Raw genomic sequence first — 21,386 nt, 5'->3', positions numbered from 1 at the left:
AGGATGTGACATGGAAAAATACATCGACATTTTAAATAAATAGTTTATTTATTTAAAATAGCGTTCTTACCTTATTCACAGTTTTGAGTTTAAAAAGAAAAACAAAAACAACGGGTAGTACCTATCCCTGATCAACTGCCATAGAAAGTCTAAGAAAAGCTAATCCCTTGGGAACATGCGCTAAGTAGAGAGAACGGCACAAGGCTAGTTTCTGAAACCCCTGCACCGAGCTAGAAGGTGCCTTCTGTGGCGTGCAAACTAGAAGGAACACTGTAGATGTGCAGGGAGTTTCCTGAATTCTCTGGGCCAGTAAAATCATTTGGATAAAAGTTCCTCTGGCCAAAGTAACATTTTATCCAAAATAATCATATCTTAAACCCACGGAGCTTAACATACTTCCAAAATACACAAAGGTGTGATTGCCTGACAGCAGGTCAGTATCGAGGTACCATGTGCTTCTCAGAGACATCGACGTGGGCATGGGGGTTTGATTCTGACTGTAGCATTTCATGTGAGGAAGTCAGAGAACCAAACCAGAACCCTCTGTGTGGGAAACGATACACATGTTTCCACTGTGTCCCTGCTTTAAATGGACATCCCCCTCACATTTAATGAAATGAAGCACCGAGTGGACAGACCAGCTCCCGTGTTTAGAAGGCACTGACAGCAGTTCTGTGGAAGCAGAGCCGTGCGTGGAAGTCACTGAAGAGCGCCACCACCGCTGCCCCCGCTGCTGCGGGCGAGCTGATCCAGCAAATGGCCCACAACGTCGATTCTTTCCAAGAGCGTTGCGCTTCTGTTTGCCGTCGCTCTCAGAAGCTGAGAGTAAATGTGCTTGTTGGTTTTCAGGACCCCATCTTCTTCAGTGTTACTGCAGGGGTTAAAAAACAAAACAAAAAACAGAAAGCAAATGGTTATACCCACCAACAGTACAGAAAGAGAGCAATACTTAAATAAACAATACAGCCCAATGGCCACTCTTCAGAGAGAAACAGGTCTTCCCTAAAATATAAAAAACTGTTCATGCCTACTCCACACCTGCCTTCTTGCATCTACTGCTTGTGGGCCTGTTTCTAGACAACTGTTTCAATACATCAGTTAAAACGAACATTCATTCTTTTTACAAATACCTGTGTGCCTACCATGCACCAAGAATTGCTCCCGACGGGATAGAACACACAAAACTCCCTGCCTTCGTGGGATCTGCCTTCTGTCAAAGTAGGAGTTATTTAAGAAAATTAGAGGGTTCAAGGATAAATGCTAGGGAAAAAAAGCACAGACGGGCAAGGTCATGGAAGGAAGCTAAGCAGCATTTCTGTTTTAGGCCCCAGCCTACAGACCCTCAGAGTGTTAATAACAAGCACGCTTCCAAAGCACCTGTGGGATTGCTTTATCGAGAGCTAGAACCATCCAGGACTTCACACACAGACTCCTGACTTAGAGGAACTCCTGCACCTCAATTTACTCAAATATCAGTAAAATTTCCCTGTGAAGAACGGCCCTCAGTGGGAGAGGACTATACAGTTGTGGTTGTTGTTAGGTACCGTTGAGTCAGTTCCAACTCATAGCGACCCTATGTACAAAAGAACAAAACATGTCCAGTCCTGCGCCATCCACACAATCATTGTTAATGCTTGAGCCCACTGTTGTAGCCACTGTGTCAATCCTTCTCCTTGAGGGTCTTCCTCTTCTTCACTGAGTCTGTCCTTTACCAAGCAGGATGTCCTTCTCCAGGAACTGATCCCTCCTGATAATATGTCCACAGTTTGTGAGATGTAGTCTCGCCATTCTTGCTTCCAAGGAGGATTCTGGATGTTAACTTCTTCTAAGACAGATCTGTTCGTTCTTTTGGCAGTCCATGGTATATTCAATATTCTTCGCCAACACCACAATTCAAAGGCGTCAGTTCTTCTTCAGTCTTCCTTATTCATCATCCAGCTTTCACATGCATATGAAACAACTGAAAACACCATGGCTTCGGTCAGGCGCACCCTGGTCTTCAAGATGACATCTTTGCTTTTCAACACTTGAAAGAGGTCTTTTGCAGCAGATTTGCCCAATGCAATGTGTCTTTTGATTTCTTGACTGCATGGGCACTGACTGTGGATCCAAGTAAAATGAAATCTTTGACAACTTCAATCTTTTCTCCAGTTATCATGATGTTGCTTATTGGTCCAGTTATGAGGATTTTTGTTTTATGTTGAGGTACAATCCATACTGAAGGCTGTAGTCTTTGACCTTCATCAGTAAGTGCTTCAAGTCTTCTTCACTTTCAGCAAGAAAGGTTGTGTGATCTACATAATAAAGGTTGTTAATTAGTCTTCCTCCAATCCTGATGCTGCGTTCTTCTTCATATAGTCCAGCCTCTCAGATTATTTGCTCGGCATACAGACTGAATAAGTATGGTGAAAGGATACAACCCTGATGCACACCTTTCCTAACTTTAAATCATGCAGTATCCTCTTGTTCTGTTTGAACAACTGCCTCTTGATCTATGAACAGGTTCCTCAGGAGCACAATTAAGTGTACAGTAGTCCATTAAAAACTTTTAAGAAAAGCTTCCTAAGTTTGCTGTTTGTTCTGAAAATATTCAGGCCTTAAATGGATCAAGAGATTGTATTTTTGTTACTACAGTAATTACATGGCAGCTCATTTCTAGTATCTGGTTTTTTCAATAACCATAAGCAGGTAACAGCCGACAGTTCTATAGTGTGCATGATCACATCTGCGCCTCACAAAAAACCTGTCACCTCTGAAGGGCAAGGACTAGTATTATTTTATAGATGTGAAAACTAAGGCACAGACCCAAACCCATTGTTGTCAAGTCGATTCCTCCTCATAGCGACCCTGTAGGACAGAGTAGAACTGCCCCATGGGGCTTCCAAGGCTGTAATCTTTACAGAAGCAGACGGCCACATCTTTCTCCTGGGGAGTGGCTAGTGCGTTCAAACCGCCGACCTTTTGATTAGCAGCTGAGCACTTTAACCACTGTGCCACCAGGGCTCCTAAGTCCCAGAAGGGTTTTTTTAATTTCGATCAAGGTTAAAACACATGTTTTCTGACTTCAAATGTTATGTTCTTTGCACTTTCCTGTGAGCCGATTCCCTACCTTCCCCTGCATGTCTGTCAGTAGGCCTGCCAGAGAGCAGCCAGTGGTCTGGAACGTGGGCATCAGAGTAGCCATGTTTTAGTTTAACCATCACCAAAATCTTTGATGACCTTATAAAACTTTGAATGACCATTTCATGGTAATCAAGGCAAGAGCACTTAAAAATCAGAGGTGTTCAAAATATGACTTGCTCTATGGACAATGATATCACATTGTCATTTTAGGTGGGTGGGTACCTAAAGAAAATTTATGGCTGCTGGGATCATAAATTTTCATACCTTCTGATCTGTTCTGACCATACTCTGAACCTTAAATCTCCATCTTTCAATTTCTACAAATTATTCCCTTCCTTAGCCAACTCCCATCAGTGGTTTCACTGAACCATGAACACTACTCAGAAGGGCCCCATCATTTCATAGGATTATCTTTATTCCAGAGGTAGCTAACTTAGTCTTTTATTTTCCTTTTTACAAATCTTAACCAAATATTAACTGTATACATCTGGCCCAGAACAACCCATAACTCTAAGATTTGTTCTCTGCACTGCAGCAGAGGGATCCTGCACCTCACAGACTACTTCTGCTTTTTATAGTCTTTCATTATAGTAAACCCCAAAGTCACCAAAAGGTCAAGAGGCTTCTATCTGCCAAAGCACCAAAGATGAAAACATAGCACAGGTGCAGAGACAGAGTCGTAATCCACGAGAAAGCCCACAACCTAATGGACCACACCAGCGTTTTGGGTGGGCCAGTGCCAAGGCTGAGGTCACAGGACAAAGTGTCTGCATAATCTCAAAATGAAAACAAAAAGATTTTTTTTAATAAGTTAAATGCATTTTAATTTTCTTAGATTTCACGGCAATGCTATAAGAACCTAAGAAAATTAAGATAGATTTAAATTATTTATTTTACTCAATTTTATAGGAGGGAGGAGAGAGGAGAAACAGCTAAGTAAAACAAACCATAAACTTATTAATATTTCCCTTCTTTAAAAGTCTTGACTTCCCTTCATTCCAAAAGGGAATGCACACTAATCTGCAGTGAGGACGCTGTCTTCCTCACAACGTGATTACGGATGTTTTCATTTGCTTATCAGGGACACACAAGAAAGTCACTGACTCAGGAACCAATACTTCCTTATGTTTTGAAGCTTGTAAACATATTAACTGTATTACCACCAGTTATCACACTTTACAGTCTTTCATTTAAGAAACCCTGAAAAAGTGACACAAATTAGCTAAGTAGGATTTTATGTACTATGCATGAAAAACTTTGAGACAAAATATTGTTGCAACAGAACATTAATAATTTGAATAAAGAGAAGGTTAGAGGAGCCGCCACTAAAACAAAAATTACTAGGTCATACATGGTTGCTACGATTATAAAAGACATTATAGGACCAAAGCTATTACCCATCAGCCTTACCTGAATGATCAATTTGTGAAAATAAATGAATTACCGTTTCTCGCATATTGATATTACCACCTTGTGGAAACCACTAACATTTTAAAAAAATTAACCCGCTGCTGTTAAAATGGAAGCCCTGAGTTCCTCTCAACTGCACATCACTCTATCTCCTTTGCCTTTGGATTCTCCAGAAAGACGGATGTCTGCTTAGTTGCTGTGTACCAGTAACAGGACGTGCTGTAGACACTGAGGATTAAAAACTGGATTGCATGAAGGAGCAGTGTACCTAAATGTTAGTGAGTGCACCCCAAAATAAAATTTCTCATTAGGCTGTAAAAAATTATTCAGAGGCATCAATTGGTCTCAACCCACCTGGATCAAAGGAGAATGAAGAACACCAAGGATACAAGGCGATTACGAGCCCAAGAGACAGAAAAGGCCACATGAACCAGAGACTACATCATCCTGAGACCAGAAGAACTAGATGGTGCCTGGCTACAACAACCGATGACTGCCCTGACAGGGAACACAACAGAGAACCCCTGAGGGAGCAGGAGAGCAGTGGGATGCAGACCCCAAATTCTCATAAAAAGACCAGACTTAACGGTCTGACTGAGACTGGAAGGACGCTGGTGGTCATGGCCCCCAGACCTTCTGTTGCCCCAGGACAAGAACCATTCCCGAGGCCAATTCTTCAGACATGGATTGGACTGGACAATGGGTTGGAGAGGGATGCTTGTGAGGAGTGAGCTTCTTGGATCAGGTGGACACTTGAGACTATGTTGGCATCTCCTGCCTGGAGGGGAGATGAGAGGGTGGAGGGGGTTAGAAGCTGGAAAAATGGACACGAGAAGACAGAGTGGAGGGAGAGAACAGAGAGTAATTGGGAGTATGTAGCAAGGTGTATATGGGTTTTCGTGTGAGAGACTGACTTGATTTGTAAACTTTCACTTAAAGCACAAAAATTATAAAAAAATTACTCAGAGGCAATTATTGGAGGGGGTTTCTGAGGATGTAGACAGCTGGAAAAACTACTGCACCCATTCATACAAAACCACCACCAACAGAATTCAGGTGGAACAACAGAGGAGGGAGGTGAGCCAGGAATAAGAGGAAGATATAGATACGTGGCTAATTGCCTCCATGAACAACTGCCGCCTTTCCCCTGAGACCAGAACTGTATGGTATCTGGCTACCATTACTGAACATTTGGTCAAAGATTCTATAGCAGAATCCTGATCAAAAGGGGGAAAATGCAAAACAGAATTTCAAATTCTCATGGACTCTAGACTTTCTGGAGCCATGAAGGTTGGATGAACTCCTCAAACTATTACCCTGAGATAATCTTTAAACCATAAAGCAAAAATATCCCCTGAAGTCTTCTTAAAACAAAAAAAGTAGTTAACCTTAACTAGTTAAAAAAAAAAAAAAAAAAAAAAGGTCTGCTTTGAGCATTATGCTCTTTTAAGGACTATCTATATGGGATCAAATTGCCAACAGCAACTCGAAAGATTACATAGGAACCTTAGGGGGCGGTGAGTTTATGTTAATGAGGGAAGAACAGTTCATAAAAGGAGGGTATGAATGGTTGTACAACTTGAAGAATGTGATCAATGTTTCTAAATGGTACATGTAGAAATTACTGGTTTATGTTTTGCTGCGTATATTCTCAACAATAACAACAAAATAACATTAAAAAAAAGAACAACAAAAAAACCCAAAACCCAACACCTACAGAGGCAGGACAACCTACAAGTTCACACCTTTCCTTGAATCCATCAGAGAGCTGGGGTCCCAGGCAAGTAACTAGTAGGGAGTCTAAGGGCAGAAGTTCCATTCAGGGAGTGACAGGAGAGTACTTCCTTACCTGGGCAGATGCAGCTGGACAGTGTAAGAACTTGGCTGAAACAGTTAGGGTGCTGGTTAGGCTGTGCATGGGATCGTGAGAGTGGGGAGCCCCTGGGGGCTGCAGGGGAGGAGCAGTCCATACCTCCCCTAAAGGATTTCCTCCAAGGACCCTACCAGGTGCTCACAAGAAAGATTGGGGACAGTCAATGTAACTCACCAGTGGAAAACCATATGGTCCATAGATGCAGCAAAAATCTCTCTCTCAGGGAAACTATTACAACCACAGGGTATTCACCCTCAGGCAGCCAGATCATCAGTTTCCCTAATCTCCATCTACAGTGGTCTACACAGAGAAGACCCTGCCCTGACTGGTTCACAGTGTGGAGCACCACTGAACATCCTGGGTAACCCTCACAGAAGACAGAGAATACGACTCATGCTTTCATGATGCCAGCAGAGGCTACATGTATGCTTTCTCCAGGTAAGGTGCTGGAAGGAAATTTCTACCAATAACGGAATTTAACTTACCTTGTTTTCTTTTTCGTTGAAGAGAGCAGTTTGATGGACTGAAGAAGGAGGAATGACAACCGAGATTCAAATATGCTGAGGAGCTTTATCACTTCTTCTCGATTAAGACTCGGAGACGAATCAGCAGCTGGGGCAGTCTCATCACTCTTAGGCTGAAAAAACCAAACAGGTATTTCATCTAAGCTACTTGGGAATTACAGTCGCATACTGAAGCGATCGGACTGCAGTTTCATTAACCCAGTAACTTTTTAACCAAAATCAACCAAACGACAAACGTGAGATCATTCTGATAGCTTAAAACACATGATGAACAAGTCTCACACCTGGTAGGTACTTATGTGTACAAAATTAATCCTGAATGAGTATGTCCTAACTTCCCAATGTGAAATGCTAAGGGGGCAACACGGAGAAGGGTACAGCAGATATTTAACAAATGATCAAACCAGGGCTAGGAGAGCAATGGGCTGGAGTGCCCTGGCGACTGGGGGAAACTTTTAGCAATAGCAGACAGTAGCAGGAGTGCTGGATACCTGGCAAACAAGAACGGCCTTCCCGAGGGGACTGCTTAAGCCCATTCACCTTTCAACACTGCTCCCAGGACGTTTAGTGCAAGTGATAAAAGAGGGCAGAGATTAACAGAGATTTTATACCCTCAGTCCCTTACTAATCATGGTTTATGGACTATTTTTTTTTTTAAAGGTCAAGGCATAATTAAAAAAAAATTTTTAAATATAAATGATATATTTGCAAATTAAAGAGTTTAATAATTTCACCAAGCAAATCTAACAAATTACTGTTAATATTTTAATGTATTTCTATGCAGAAAATATATGTATGTATGTGTGTACACACACCATATGCCCACAGGGTACACTCAACATTTAGCTTAAGATACATAAAAATCAAAGATACATATTTTCTCCATTTACCTGGTCAAGTTCCTCCATAAGTTCCTTTTTGATAAGATGGAAAGCATGCTTAGTTCTCACCATTATATCAAGAGCCCCAGAAAGTGTTTTTAATTTTCCAACATTGCTGTTCTGACCTAAAGTATTAAACACAAAAACGACAGTTCTTTTAAATATCAATCTAGAAACCCATCCAATGTCAACATACTAATGAAAATTCCCATTTTCAAATGCTGTAAAGGTAGCTCGTGAGAATCCCAACAGATCTTCTAGATCTAACTTCTCGTTGGAAGTTTCCCCTGGAGAACAGTATTAAGTCCAGGCAGAGAATAATACCTGCTTCCCTGCCTCCCCTTGTGGTTCTGTCAGGCTGAGAGCAGCCGATTCAGAATGAGCGTCAGGATCTGAGGTGTTACGGGAATGGGGATCAGCAGAGGCATCGGTGGTTAGAGGGCCACCCACTAACTGACCAGTCATGTGACATGGTCAAGCTGCTTAGCGTCAGCTGCCCCACCTGTAAAACAGGTGTGTCACCTAGCTGTTGAAAGGCAGGTCAGACCCGCTGATCTGGTTGCATTTTACTCTGGGACTTCCCTAATACCTTTTCGACAGCTATGAGCTACAACAAAGCACCCTGCTCCTGCTCTCCTGGAGCTGATGTTCCACTGTGTGGAGGTGAGCACCAGAGGGTCAGCTCTGCCCTCGGCTCCTGGGAGGCCATCACTGGGCTCTCGTGTTTACAGGACGACGACCACCACTCCTTTACCACTGCTTCTCCAAGCCTAAGTTTTTCATTCTGACTTAGATCTTTGTCTAAGCTGACCTATCAAAATTTTTTTCAGTTAAGGGTCAAGGGCTGTATTGCAGTATTTTTAGTCACTGAACATAACCCAATGCATTTCTCTTAAGCTTTAAAAAGCACTTCAAAAAGGGGAGAGACTTTAAAACTTCTCTTTCCTGGACCCCACCCAAAGTCATTAACTATGAGCAAATTAAAAAGAAAAAAACATTGCTTGCATCCAAGAGAGATCCACAGCTCTGCCTCACTCTAAGACAATCCACCACTAAGCCAATGCATACAAATCTGAGAAAGAGAAGTCAGACTTACTGGTCATCTGAAATTCTGCAAATGCTACTCTTTCTAACTGTACTCTAAGGAGTTCACATGGGGCGTCTGTCAGGAGCTGGAAAAGCTTTACGGCTTTGCTGTAATGAAGATCTGCCAGCACTCGGTGCTGCTTTCTAAGATGTTCATCACCAACCTAGAACCAAAAATAAAACAAAGACACAACCCTAAAACTTGGGTCTCACAGGAACCACCAGACCAAGTCTTCTGACTGCATCACTAAATGCTCTTTAGTGTTTTCTAGAAGACTTAAAGAGTTTTAGCTCTTACATTTAGGTCTCTGATCCATTTTGAGTTAATTTTTGTACGCTGTGGGGCAGAAGTCCAGCTGTAGCTTTTGCATGTGGATAGCTAGCACCATTTGCTAAAAAGTAAAAAGACTATTCTTGCCCCCCTTGAATCGTCTTGGCAGTTTGAACTTGCTTTTGCCCCGAGGATCTTAGCCCACCTGGGCAAACGTGAATTTCAGTTGGGGGCCTCGCATGGCAGGAAGAAAAGAGCCAAGGATCAGCTCAAAATGGAACGAATCCTCTCCAGAATAGGCTGGACCTCAAAGGAGAAGGGCGACCCAGAAGTGAAGCCACGCCCAGGGGACGGGAGAATAAGTTGTCTTGGTACTGGGTTAAGAAAGGGGAAAGCAAAGAGGCAAACAAACAAAAATCATTCCTAAGAAACTGTGAGCACAAGACTCCTGGCAGAATCAAAGCAACCGCTTTGAAGGGGGCACCTTCATCCTAGGCCTCAAGTTATTCTTACAAATACCTGCCTTGAGCACCAGGACGCATACACGAGAGAGCTCACAGCAGATTATCTGGGACGGCCAAACTGAAGCTACCCACAAGTTCACTGATCACTGACTGGATCAGCTGTGATATATGCACTGAACAAGTACGATTCAGCTGAGAAAAAGCACAGCTACATGTGCCAACAGGAATGCATCGCCAAAACACGACGTGAAGTGAAGGCAATAAGCCACAGAAGTACACAGTATGAAGCCTTCTAGAAAGATCACAAACAGGTAAAATGTAAGCACACTGTTTAAGACGTAAAAGACCAAACAGGTATTCCATCCATATCTATTGCTGTCGAGTCGATCCTGACTCATAGCAACCCTGCAGAACAAAGCAGAACTGCCCCATAGGGCTTCCAAGGCTGTCATCTTTTTTTTTTTTTTTTTTAAATAATATTTTATTGTGCTTAGCTGGGTTTAAGGTGAAAGTTTACACAGCAAATTTGGTGCTCATCTAACAATTGCTACACAAATTATTCCGTGATATTTGTTACATTTTTCATAATGTGTCATCATTCTCCTTCATTCAGTTCTGGTTGTAGCGTTTCCAGTACTGTAGTTTCCCTGCCCCCTTACTTTCTCATCTTTGCTTTGGAGTAATTTTTGACCATTTGGTCTCATATAGATGATTTTTTTAAAGGAGCTGATTACTCATGGGTAATATTCTTTATTTTATGAGTCAATCTGTTATTTAGGTAAAACGTGATCCCAAGGGATAATTTTTGTTTAAGGTTTAAAGAGCACCTCAGGGTGATAGTCTCAGTGAGTCCTCTAGTTTCAGTCAGTCCAATAAGTTTGGATTTTTTTTTTTTTATTAACTTTTATTGAGCTTCAAGTGAACGTTTACAAATCAAGTCAGACTGTCACATATAAGTTTATATACACCTTACTCCGTACTCCCACTTGCTCTCCCCCTAATGAGTCAGCCCTTCCAGTCTCTCCTTTCGTGACAATTTTGCCAGCTTCCAACTCTCTCTATCCTCCCATCCCCCCTCCAGACAGGAGATGCCAACACAGTCTCAAGTGTCCACCTGATATAATTAGCTCACTCTTCATCAGCATCTCTCTCCTACCCACTGTCCAGTCCCTTTCATGTCTGATGAGCTGTCTTCGGGAATGGTTCCTGTGCTGGGCCAACAGAAGGTTTGGGGACCATGACCGCCGGGATTCCTCTAGTCTCAGTCAGACCATTAAGTATGGTCTTTTTATGTGAATTTGGGGTCTGCATCCCACTGATCTCCTGCTCCCTCGGGGGTTCTCTGCTGTGCTCCCTGTCAGGGCAGTCGTCGATTGTGGCCGGGCACCAACTAGTTCTTCTGGTCTCAGGATGATGTAGGTCTCTGGTTCATGTGGCCCTTTCTGTCTCTTGGGCTCTTAGTTGTCGTGTGACCTTGGTGTTCTTCATTCTCCTTTGATCCAGGTGGGTTGAGACCAATTGCTGCATCTTAGATGGCCGCTTGTTAGCATTTAAGACCCCAGACGCCACATTTCAAAGTGGGATGCAGAATGATTTCATAATAGAATTATTTTGCCAATTGACTTAGAAATCCCCTTAAACCATGGTCCCAAAACCCCCGCCCTTGCTCCGCTGACCTTTGAAGCATTCATTTTATCCCAGAAACTTCTTTCCAAGGCTGTAATCTTTATGGAAGCAGACTGCCACACCTTTCTCACATGGAGATGCTGGGAGGTTTAACCACTGCACCATCAAGGCTCCTCCGAAACAGGTATGGGCATAATTAATAGAACATCTGGGATAATGTGGGTGGACAGAGAGGGAAATACAGCGAGGGAGGGGCACACAGGTCTCTAAATCCTCACCGGGTACACAGGTGTCTGAGTTGTCACTCTTTAAACTATACACATATTTCACACATATTTTCCACGTGCCTTTATGTGCATGCTCAACTTCACAACAAAACGGATTTAAGACGGGAGATGGGCACAACATGTCAAGTTTTTCTAAGGTAGCTAGTTAAAGTAGATAGTATTTTTTCATTACCATTGGCATAAACAGTACACCAGCTCCTTTTTATTCCAGGTCTAATGCATTTAGCATCAAGGTGGGTCCCTTCTGAAATGTGTGAAGCTCAGCAGACTGGAGTTGGAGCCTCACTGTTGTGTAGGCTGGGCATTCTGTTAGGTGAAGCTTCCTAGACGTGTTAGTTTTGTAAACTTTTGCTTTTTTTTCCTTTATGCTGTGAGATAAGGCTTGCAGGCATAATTACGACTTTCCTGTGTGATGGTTAGGGGGCCCTGATGGGTCTGTTTTGGTTTTTCTGTGTCATGTATGGAGAAGCAGGGGTTCTCCATGAAACCTTGAGGGAAAGGCGCCAACAATTATCTACCTAGCCCTCAGCATACTGTCATGCCACAGATGGCTGGCGCCAAAGGGCCACTTGCCTCACTGGTGGGTTGTATTGCCAGATCCAACCAACCCAAAAAACCCAGTGCCATCGAGTTGATTCCGACTCAAAGCGACCCTATAGGACAGAGTAGAACTGTACCATAGTTTCCAAGGAGCGCCTGGAGGATTCGAACTGCCGACCCTTTGGTTGGCAGCCATAGCACTTAACTACTACGCCGCCAGGGTTTCCATTGCCAGATCATATTTCTCAAAATCCATGTAACCAACCAAAAATTTAAACACACTCAATTAGTCAGCATGCATTTCAATACTGAAAACACAGGCCATCAAAAAAAAAAAAAAAGAAAGAAAAAATGTGGTAACAAGAGGGTTAAAATATATACTAAAATGTCAGAAAAGCACCAGGAACACTTACTTGGCCTGGCCCAGAATTTACACTGGCATGCCAATACCTGATTCCGCAGACAACTGTGGTACATTGAAGCCAGCCTGTGGTGGATGGTTGCAGCCCGGTACTGACAGAGCGGCTGCCGAGCAGACACTGAGTCCACATCGCAGTACTTCAGGGACTTCATCATAGCCTCGCTGACTTCTTTTTCAATCTGTGTGGTTTTTTTTTTTAAGAGAAAGGGGAAAAAAAGTCCATAATTTTAACTAAAACCCCACTGCCATTAGGTGGATTTCAACTTTTAGTGACCCTACAGGACAGAGCAGAACTGCCCCATAGGGTTTCCAAGAAGCAGCTGGTAGATTCGAACTGCTCACTTTTTAGTTAGCAGCTAAGTTCTTAACCACTGTACCACCAGGCTCCATAATCTTAACTATAAGAGTTTTTAAAAATGTTTTAACACGGCTTCCAAAGGAAAGACACCAGACGCTCAGTATTTGTTAAACAAACACACAAAGACGGGAGGGGGCTTCCGTCACAGCGCAGTGCACAGCAGTACCTGCTCCTGAGCCTTTCTAGACAGCGGGGCGTAGTCTTGCTGTAGAGTTGCCATCGTAAAGTAAGTGGTGGACAGCTCCCAGTTCACCGAGTCCCAGACGGTGGGATGGACTTCTCGGGCACCCAGAGACCTGAGCGCTTTCAGATAGTAATCGACAGCCTGCAAGGGAGAAAAAAGCAGACGTTTCTGACTAAGTTTGCCAATATTGCATTAACATACTTCATAAAAACCCAGGTATAACTTGGGAGAATTTATAAAATGACATTATGAGGAAAGGAAGAAAGCAAAATAATGAAAATACTTTAATGATAAAAGTCATTTAAAATGGACAGAATCCCCACCACCTACACCTGTCTCAAGTCTCTGAGCAGCCAACCCGGGTGAGGTTTCCCTCTAGGGCTGGTGTGTGAGGAGGCCTCTTTTCTCTTGTGTGTTTTCTTTCTAAACGAAAGCCGGGGTGGAGTAGTGGTTAACAGTTTGGCTGCTAACCAAAAGGTTGGCAGTTCAAGCCCACCAGCCACTCCTTGGAAAACCTGTGGGGCAGTTCTGCTCTGTCCTATAGGATTGCTATGAGTTGGAACCAACTTGACGCACTAACAACAACACAACTAGTAAACTAGAAAATAATAATTTGAGAAGTCCGTGGATAAAAAATTTGCCAGGTTTTACTATTTAATTAAAAAAAAGGAAAAAGAAAGAACTCCAGCACCGCCGCTCCCATCCTTAAAGACATGGTTATTGTATTTAAACAACATAACAAACCTATCACAGCTCATTCCATCACTCAGCAATAATTTCTACAATTCTGGTGTATATTTATCTACTCTTTTTTTCTATGTGTATATAAACTTAAAAAAGAAAAAAAAAACAAAAGCAGTCACGGGTTCTTCTTCTTTTTTTTTTTTTTTACATTCACTATGCCAAGAAAGGAACCCTGGTGGCACAGTAGTTAAGTGCTTGGCCGCTCACCGGAAGGTCAGTGGTTTGAACCCACCAGCTGCTCCGTGGGAGAAAGATGTGGCCATCTGCTTCCACTGAGGTTACAGCCTACGAACCCTCTGAGGCAGTTCTCCTGTCTTGCAGGGTCATTATTGATGGAAATTGACTCAACAGCAGCAGGTTATGGCAAGAACATTTGTTACCAATGTTATTTAAATGGCTTCAAAGTACTCGGCCAAACAAGTGTCCCTGCCTTCTTGTACTCTCTCCAACACTGGTTGTTATCATTTGGCAAAAAATATTCAGCAATTTGTTCAATAAAACTCAAAATTTAAATTTCCTATCAAATTATTCCACATATGTATTAGCCCTTTACTTTGTCTACGTGTGTGAATCTTCTGTTCAGGGTATCTGCCCTTTATTCTAGTGGACCAGTTCGTTTTCAAGGATTAATTGTTCTTTATATTAAGAGTGTATTAACCTCCGATCTGTCATGTTCATTACAAATATTTTCCCTAGATTGTGGGATTGTGGTTTGTTTTTCAACAATGTTTCCTGATGTACATTTAAAAGACTTTTTTTTTTTTTTAACATAGTTAAAGTTATCCATCTTTTCCTTTGTGATTTCTGCTTATGGAATCATGCTGGGAACATCCTTTCCCAGCCCATCATACAAGGCTCTCCCTGTATTTTCTTCTGGTACCTTCGCAGTTTCACTGCCTCCATGCTCACCTTTAATACATTTGATAGGAGCTTCAGTTACACCAACACAATTTAGGAAATAACCAGCTTTTCCCCGCCAATTCAATTCTTACTGTTTTCAGGCCAGCTTTGCAGCGTTCTAGTCCTCTACCTACTCCTGTGCCAGCCCCACAGTCTTTTTATCTTAGTCTTACAGTAATTTGAGAGGAGCTGTGGCAACGTTAAGTGACAATTACACATGTTACCTTATTATAGTACAAGCCTTCTTCTGGTGAAAATTCCCGTTTAAACTCGTCCCCAGCCCCACAGTGCGCCTGTGCACAGATCCGCATGAGCCGTCCCGTGTTGCACAGTAACAGGGCAGCGTTCGTAGCATCATCAATTGACTCAAAGTTGTGAATTCCCTTTTCAAAACAAGAAAAGCTTTTTTTCCACAAATGTTGCTCTGCAGCAGACACACTCTTGCTCACTTTGCAAAATCACCAAGAAAGAAGGAAAGAAAACACTCCTGTCAGCACACATCAGCGTGACCCCGCCCACGTCTCCTGAGGAGGGCAGGAGGCAGAGGCGGAGGCCTGCCTGGGACCCCCGAGTGCTGCTCTAATCCAGTCACGTGCAGCCCCCAGTGTAAACCCACCGACACTAATGCGAGCAAATCGAAACATCTGCACAAAGGACTACTTCATAAGGATTAAAAGCACATGCTCCCCATGGCGACTGAAGGTTATGATTTGTGTTTACCTAATTCCTGTGGGCTTCTGACCACCACTTCCCATCCCACGCCACTGATTCTCCCTCCTCCAGATAGCCCTTAAATGCAGGTTCTCCCACTAGCCAGGAGCTCTTTTGGGGACAGTGTCTGTATCGCTAGTCGGCACAGTTCATAGGTCAGCAGGTGTCAAATACTTGTTGAATTTACCTGTTACCCTCAGTCCCACCTGGGCCCTTTTCCTGTCTCTCACTGTGTGTTCAGCCTTCACATTTCATCCATTCTCACAGGTTCAACTATCACCACTGCGTAAAGGCTCCCAACCTATATGTCTCCCTCACCCCAGTAGTTCTAAGCACACATTTCTGACTGACTAATACATTCAGACTTTTTCACAGATAGCCTACAGGTATCTCAAATGCAACATGACCCCCAATGAATCCATCGCACCCTGCCTGGACCACCCAACACCACTTGCTATTCCCCTCAACATCCACTGGACCCCATACCTCTGGCTCTTCCTGCTGCCCATCAGGCTGGAAAGCCCTCCTCTCCTTACACCTGCTGCTGAGCTGCCACACATCAGGCCCTGCCCTGCTCAAACTACACTTCTTCCCAGGAGCCTGAGGGAGCCCCACATCCCAGGAGCCTGCAGAAGCCCCACGACACGATGAATGCCCTCCCCACTCTTCACTGCCCTTGTTCTCCACCATGGCATCTCTCAGAGATTTGTATTCTTCTCTGGCTTCCCAACTAGAGAGAAGCCCATGTCTTAGCCGACCACATATCCAATGTGCTTCTGAACTGATCTAGATGGACTGAAATACATGTGGGCATGGTGGTCACTGAAATGACAGGCTCCAAGGGAAAAGAACGTCTCTCCTAACTTTATTTCTGGAGAATTTAACAGTGGAAACTCTAGAACACTCCCCCTTTATGACATAAAATCAAATGTCACGGCTCTGTGCTTAAATCACTCTGAGTATTACTCTCACTCATCAGGGTTAATCCAAAGAGGTCCTCACCCACTCTCTCGCTCTGCAGTGCGGCAGCCTGGTTCATATAAAACACACCGATTTCGTTTCTAACGTTACCCATCCTCTTCAGCACCTGCACGTAGTGTTCTGGGTTTTGGCTTTTTAAGTCACTGAACTGTAAGATTTCATTCGCAGCCTCGTAACACTTACAACTAACTGAAAGTTGACTTTCTAAGTCTGTAGATAAATCGGTTGCCCAGGCAAATCCTTAAAAGAAAACAAGAAATGTCAGTACGAGTCACATGTAGCCTTATTCCTCAGCATCTAAGCAGATCTGGTATTTTTAAGACTAAACCAGAAAATGCAATGTGGTATGAACATACTAGCATTATGAATACAACTAAGTTTCATGTAAAGATTCTAAATATTTAAGACAAACAAGAAAATACAATGTAGGATAAACACACTAAGATTCAATGAACTAGCTTTTTAATTTTACCGGTAAACCTCTATCTATAAAACATTACATTTTCTTGGGGCCTTAACGTTTGATTAAAAGAAACATATTCTTCCCTACAAACGCCAAACAATTCCCATCACCACCATGATCTTACAAGGCAGACTTGTTTACTGGTACAGACCTAAAGCTGTCCGCTGATTCAAGGGAAAATCTTTTTATGGATGGAAATAAGTATTTCTTGAAATAAAGCTCTGACGGCTCCCAGAGGCTAATTATGTGCGCTATAATCTGCTCACGTCAGCCTGAGTCACTGAGCAGTGGCTAGCTAAGCCCTGGAAGACGTACTACAGCTGCCATCTAGCGGGGGCTGGAGTAAACTTAGGCCCTGGGCTAGTCCCAGGGAAAAGCAGCACTCCTGCTGAGAACGCTAAAGTGTGCAGAATAACGTCACTGTCACAAAGGTGGACTTCAGGTGTGGCTAATCTGATGGCAATAGTAAAAACACCCCGAGGATTTTCCACTGTGTTTATGAAAATAAAACGACCAACCGAGAAAAACAGAGGGGAAGAAGAAAGAGGACAGAAAAATTAGGAAATAATATATTTTCCCCCCAATGTACTTCTCTAGCTATTAATCGTCTAAAACTTTTTGGAGGTGGACACCAATTGAAACGATTCAAGAGCAAGTGAAACAGTCCTGTGACCCCTTCAGACTGGTGCCATGCCCCGCTGACCATCCTAGAGGCAGTGTGCTCACGTAACTGCACCAAGCAAGACCAACGCTCTGGGTAAGTCACCCCACTTCCTGGCTCTAGAATCTGACAGCTCCAAGGTAGAGTGGTGCATTCAGTAAGGGCTGTGAACTAACTTTAAAAAACGATGCTCTCTCCATCTTGGCCCTGGGGTCACTCGGAAGGCAACTCCTCCACCTTCACTGAGTGCTATTCCTTTCCAAAAGGAAGCCCATGGCCTGGTGGGCTGACTAAAAGGGCTGCTTAGAAAAACTTCATGAAAAGACGAGTGTGAAAGTCAACACGACTGTCTTCAGAGCTTAGGTTATGTTCAGTTCTGACTGTAATGATAAAACATGTCAAAACCATTTTGTACACAGATACACAGGATCATGCTCTATTTTAAAAAGTAATAAAGGAATGAAATAAAACACAGTGAATATCCAAGCACTGAAGATTCCTGCCACGTTTCTGGGTATATTCACGCCAACACGAGCTGGCTGAATAACCCTGATGTGGATGAACCGAGGCGTCCCATCGGCGCACCTTGACAACTCGACTCTCTGTGAAGACTGTGCAGTATCTCCTGGTCTTCCTTTGTCTGATAGTTAAACTCCTCGAGGTGTGCGGCTCTATTGTTTGCATTCTGGGCCAGCATTAACTGGATATCACCGCAGAGTGTCAAATATTGAGAAAGAAACAGCAGCACTTCAGAAAGCATATTGGTGCAGAGGCAGCAGTAAGTATCTATGTAGAAAGGTGGGAAGGAGGACAAAGCAAACACAAGTGCTTTAAAGCTTAACGAACACAGTAAATACTCAGAAAACATGTTACCAGCTGGAAGCTTTGTGCCACTGTGTCTACTCTAAATTCATGTTGGATAGCATGGATGGCTTCAAATATTTCAAGATGAAGAAATACTGAACCACTCAGAGAAGAAAATAAAACACTAGGTAACGTAGTCAAAATTGGAAAAAGTCATCTTTTAGAATAAAATTTCACAGCAGAAACAGAACTAAAATCTCACTGCGTTCAGATACCGTTTCTGTTCTCCCCTCTCAATGCCTACCAACCGAAAACCAAACCAAACCCGTTCCCATCGTGTCAGCTGCGACACATAGTGACTCTGTAGGACAGAGTAGAACTGCCCCATAGGGTTTCCAAGGAGTGGCTGGTGGATTCAAACTCTAATCTTTTGGCTAGCAGCCACTGCTCTTATCCACTGTGCCACCAGGGCTCAATCAATGGCTACCCCACAGTCAATTACAACAGCTTACCATGGCTCTGCAACGCTAACTTAATGTATCGTAGCGCTCTCCCGTATTTCTGAAGACTCATAGCCGCATCAGACAAAACGTAGTAGGCCTTTGATGACTTGAGAATCAGCTGCAGTTTCATCTTATGTTGCCAAGAGCCGGGGATCATCCCAGATTGGCTGGAGTAGTTACCCTTCTGAAGGGAGCCCACTATGACACAAGGACAAAGCAGCACATTTTATTTGCATGTAAGTCTCACTATAAAAAAATACGTTGTTTCCAAATAAAAACGCTCCACCCTTAGGCACTATTGCTACAAACCTGGTAACTGCTGCGCTTTACTGCTTAAAGGCAATACAGTGGCCGGTGTGCAAACAGGATCTCGTGTGGAATTTCTGAAGCTAGGCTTCACTGCCATCGTCAACCCTTCCTTCTCTCTCAGGGTCACTGACAGAGCTACACTCGTGACAGACACCGCTTCCTTTCTCCAGTCTATGCCAACAAGCATACCTTCCCAAGGCACAGCTCTAGTCACAACACCTGTTCTGAAACACTGACAGGCTTCTCAGCACTTAGCAGACCACGGTGAAGCACCTTAGCCCGCTTCCCAAGCTGCAGCCTTTCACTTACCTCCTACCACCCAAACTATCCATCAGTCTAAGCTAAGCTCCTACTTGTTCCTGCACACAGGCCCCTTTTCCTGTCTCCTATCTTCACTGTCTCCTCTCTCAGGAATACTCTTTATTTATGGCCAGCCCATCACTACCTCTCTTCATTCAACAAATGATCACTTTCATGCCAACCCCCATGCTAGGCACTAGAAACAGTGCTGTTAAGTTCTATGGCCTCTGTCCTTAGACATGGAACAGACTAGAGGGGGAGCTGGGCTGATGACATAAACCACAAAGGAGTACTCAGTGTAATCCCAGAGGTGAGAACAACAGGCTGTGGGAACATGCCCTCCTCCCCAGCTGTAAGACTCCTCAGTTTTTGATCAGCTACAACACAGGGACCTTGCAGCAATGAAGGATACTTAGTCTCTATTATGGTCTTGCTGGTGTATCTATTTGTTTCTCTGCTACTATGTTACATAAACTCCTTAGAGGTGAGGAAACACGTTTTCCAACTGAATAAACATTGAGTTTCCCGTATGAGGCACCCTGAGAAAACTCAAGAGGAGTAAGACGGAGCCCTTGCTCACAACTGTGTGTACGTGACTCTTTAACACTGGTAACTACGACATGGGCAGGCTTCAGCGAACGCTCACAGCTCAAAATGGTGGGGAATCGAGTAATTCTGACACGGGACAGGAGTTTTAAACTCGAGCAGGATTTTCAACAGGGGAGGTGGGAAGGGAAGGAGAGACAGAAAAGGCACTAGAGAAAAAAAGTACCATGAAAAAGGCACAAAGACATCAAAAGTCCTGGTGTGGTTCTCCTCATCACACGTGAGCTCCAGCACCCAGGAAGTGCTATGTAAAGGTTGAGAAAATAAATCTCTCTACCCACCCCCAGCTATTTCTATTTATGGAAAAAAAAAAAAGTCCAGATAGCCCTCGTTATTATTTCAAACACAGAGACTTTCAAAACATTTTTTCAAACAACTGAAATTGATTCGAAAGCGGGGATAAGGTTGGAAAAACAAATACGACTTAGAATAAAATAAACAAGAAATTTAAGATTTGTTTCAAAATCCACATGTTCTTCATGAAGTGACGTTCCAGGAGAACAAATGAGATAATTCATAAATGGCATTCCCAGGTTGTTCCTGTACTATGAGGTAACAGCAGCTACCACTTCTGTGGTGTTTACGGTGTGTACTGTTTTAAGCACTTCACATATCACCTCACTTAATCCTTTGTCACAACCCTTGAAAGTAGCTACTATTACTGTCTCCATTTTGAGACACAGAAAACAAGGCTCACAAAGGTGGAACAACTTGCCTGACCAAAGTCAAGGTTCAAAGCTGGGCAGTCTGGCTCCCAAGTCCATGCCCTGAAATGCTCCACCACTTTCACTGCCGTAGGGGTCCCCTAGGAAAACCCTACCAGGCTGAAGGAGCTCCTCACGGAGGGTAATGGGGAGAATCAGGGTTCTTATGTTTCCACTAGAAATCTCTATGAAGGATAGCAATTATCCTGCTCTGTTTTATATTTGAAATGAAGAGATATTTCCCCCTACTTCTCATTCACACGATACCCTTTTCCTAAATTCCTTTCAATGAATGCCTTAATACAAGTCTGTTGTTGATCAGTACCCATATATTACTCTATTGAAAGGTATATCAAATTCAACTTACTTTTGTCCAGAAACAAGGCCATCTGCTTCTCCAGGCCCTCAGGACCCCCCCGGGTAGACTCATCTTCGTATTTTAGTGGAATTGGGGTGTTGGGATCTGCTGCGGGAAGGTCGCTTTCCTTCTTGATGCTGCTATCCACGGATTTCAAGCCCTTAACAAAGGAAACACATTTGCTACTAACTTAACCAAGTTCAACTGAACACTAAATAGAAAGTAGTATCTAGACTACATGCTGAATAAATTCAGGAGGACTTCTGTTTTGAAAACAGACTTTAAAAACTAAGT

General features: G+C 43.3%; 1 protein-coding gene across 3 annotated transcripts in view; it reads right to left on the bottom strand.

The window, feature by feature from the left end:
* Positions 1-23: 23 nt before the first annotated feature.
* Positions 24-21,386, bottom strand: part of EDRF1 (erythroid differentiation regulatory factor 1) — a 39,571-nt gene continuing 18,208 nt past the window's right edge. For all 3 annotated transcript variants that reach the window (XM_049855043.1, XM_049855044.1, XM_049855045.1), the window contains 11 exons: positions 21,102-21,252; positions 18,825-19,013; positions 18,094-18,294; positions 16,406-16,624; positions 14,917-15,140; positions 13,031-13,189; positions 12,536-12,685; positions 8,908-9,061; positions 7,821-7,936; positions 6,892-7,043; positions 24-871 (listed from right to left, as the gene is read on the bottom strand). In XM_049855043.1, the coding sequence (XP_049711000.1) occupies positions 700-871; positions 6,892-7,043; positions 7,821-7,936; positions 8,908-9,061; positions 12,536-12,685; positions 13,031-13,189; positions 14,917-15,140; positions 16,406-16,624; positions 18,094-18,294; positions 18,825-19,013; positions 21,102-21,252 (1,887 nt within the window). In that variant the 3' untranslated portion in view covers positions 24-699. The remainder of the gene's footprint in view (positions 872-6,891; positions 7,044-7,820; positions 7,937-8,907; positions 9,062-12,535; positions 12,686-13,030; positions 13,190-14,916; positions 15,141-16,405; positions 16,625-18,093; positions 18,295-18,824; positions 19,014-21,101; positions 21,253-21,386) is intronic.

This window comes from Elephas maximus, chromosome 16 (assembly GCF_024166365.1).
Source record: "Elephas maximus indicus isolate mEleMax1 chromosome 16, mEleMax1 primary haplotype, whole genome shotgun sequence".
Lineage (NCBI taxonomy): Eukaryota > Metazoa > Chordata > Mammalia > Proboscidea > Elephantidae > Elephas > Elephas maximus.
Note: the sequence above shows the minus strand (reverse complement) of the source record. Positions and strands in the feature narration are given on the sequence as shown.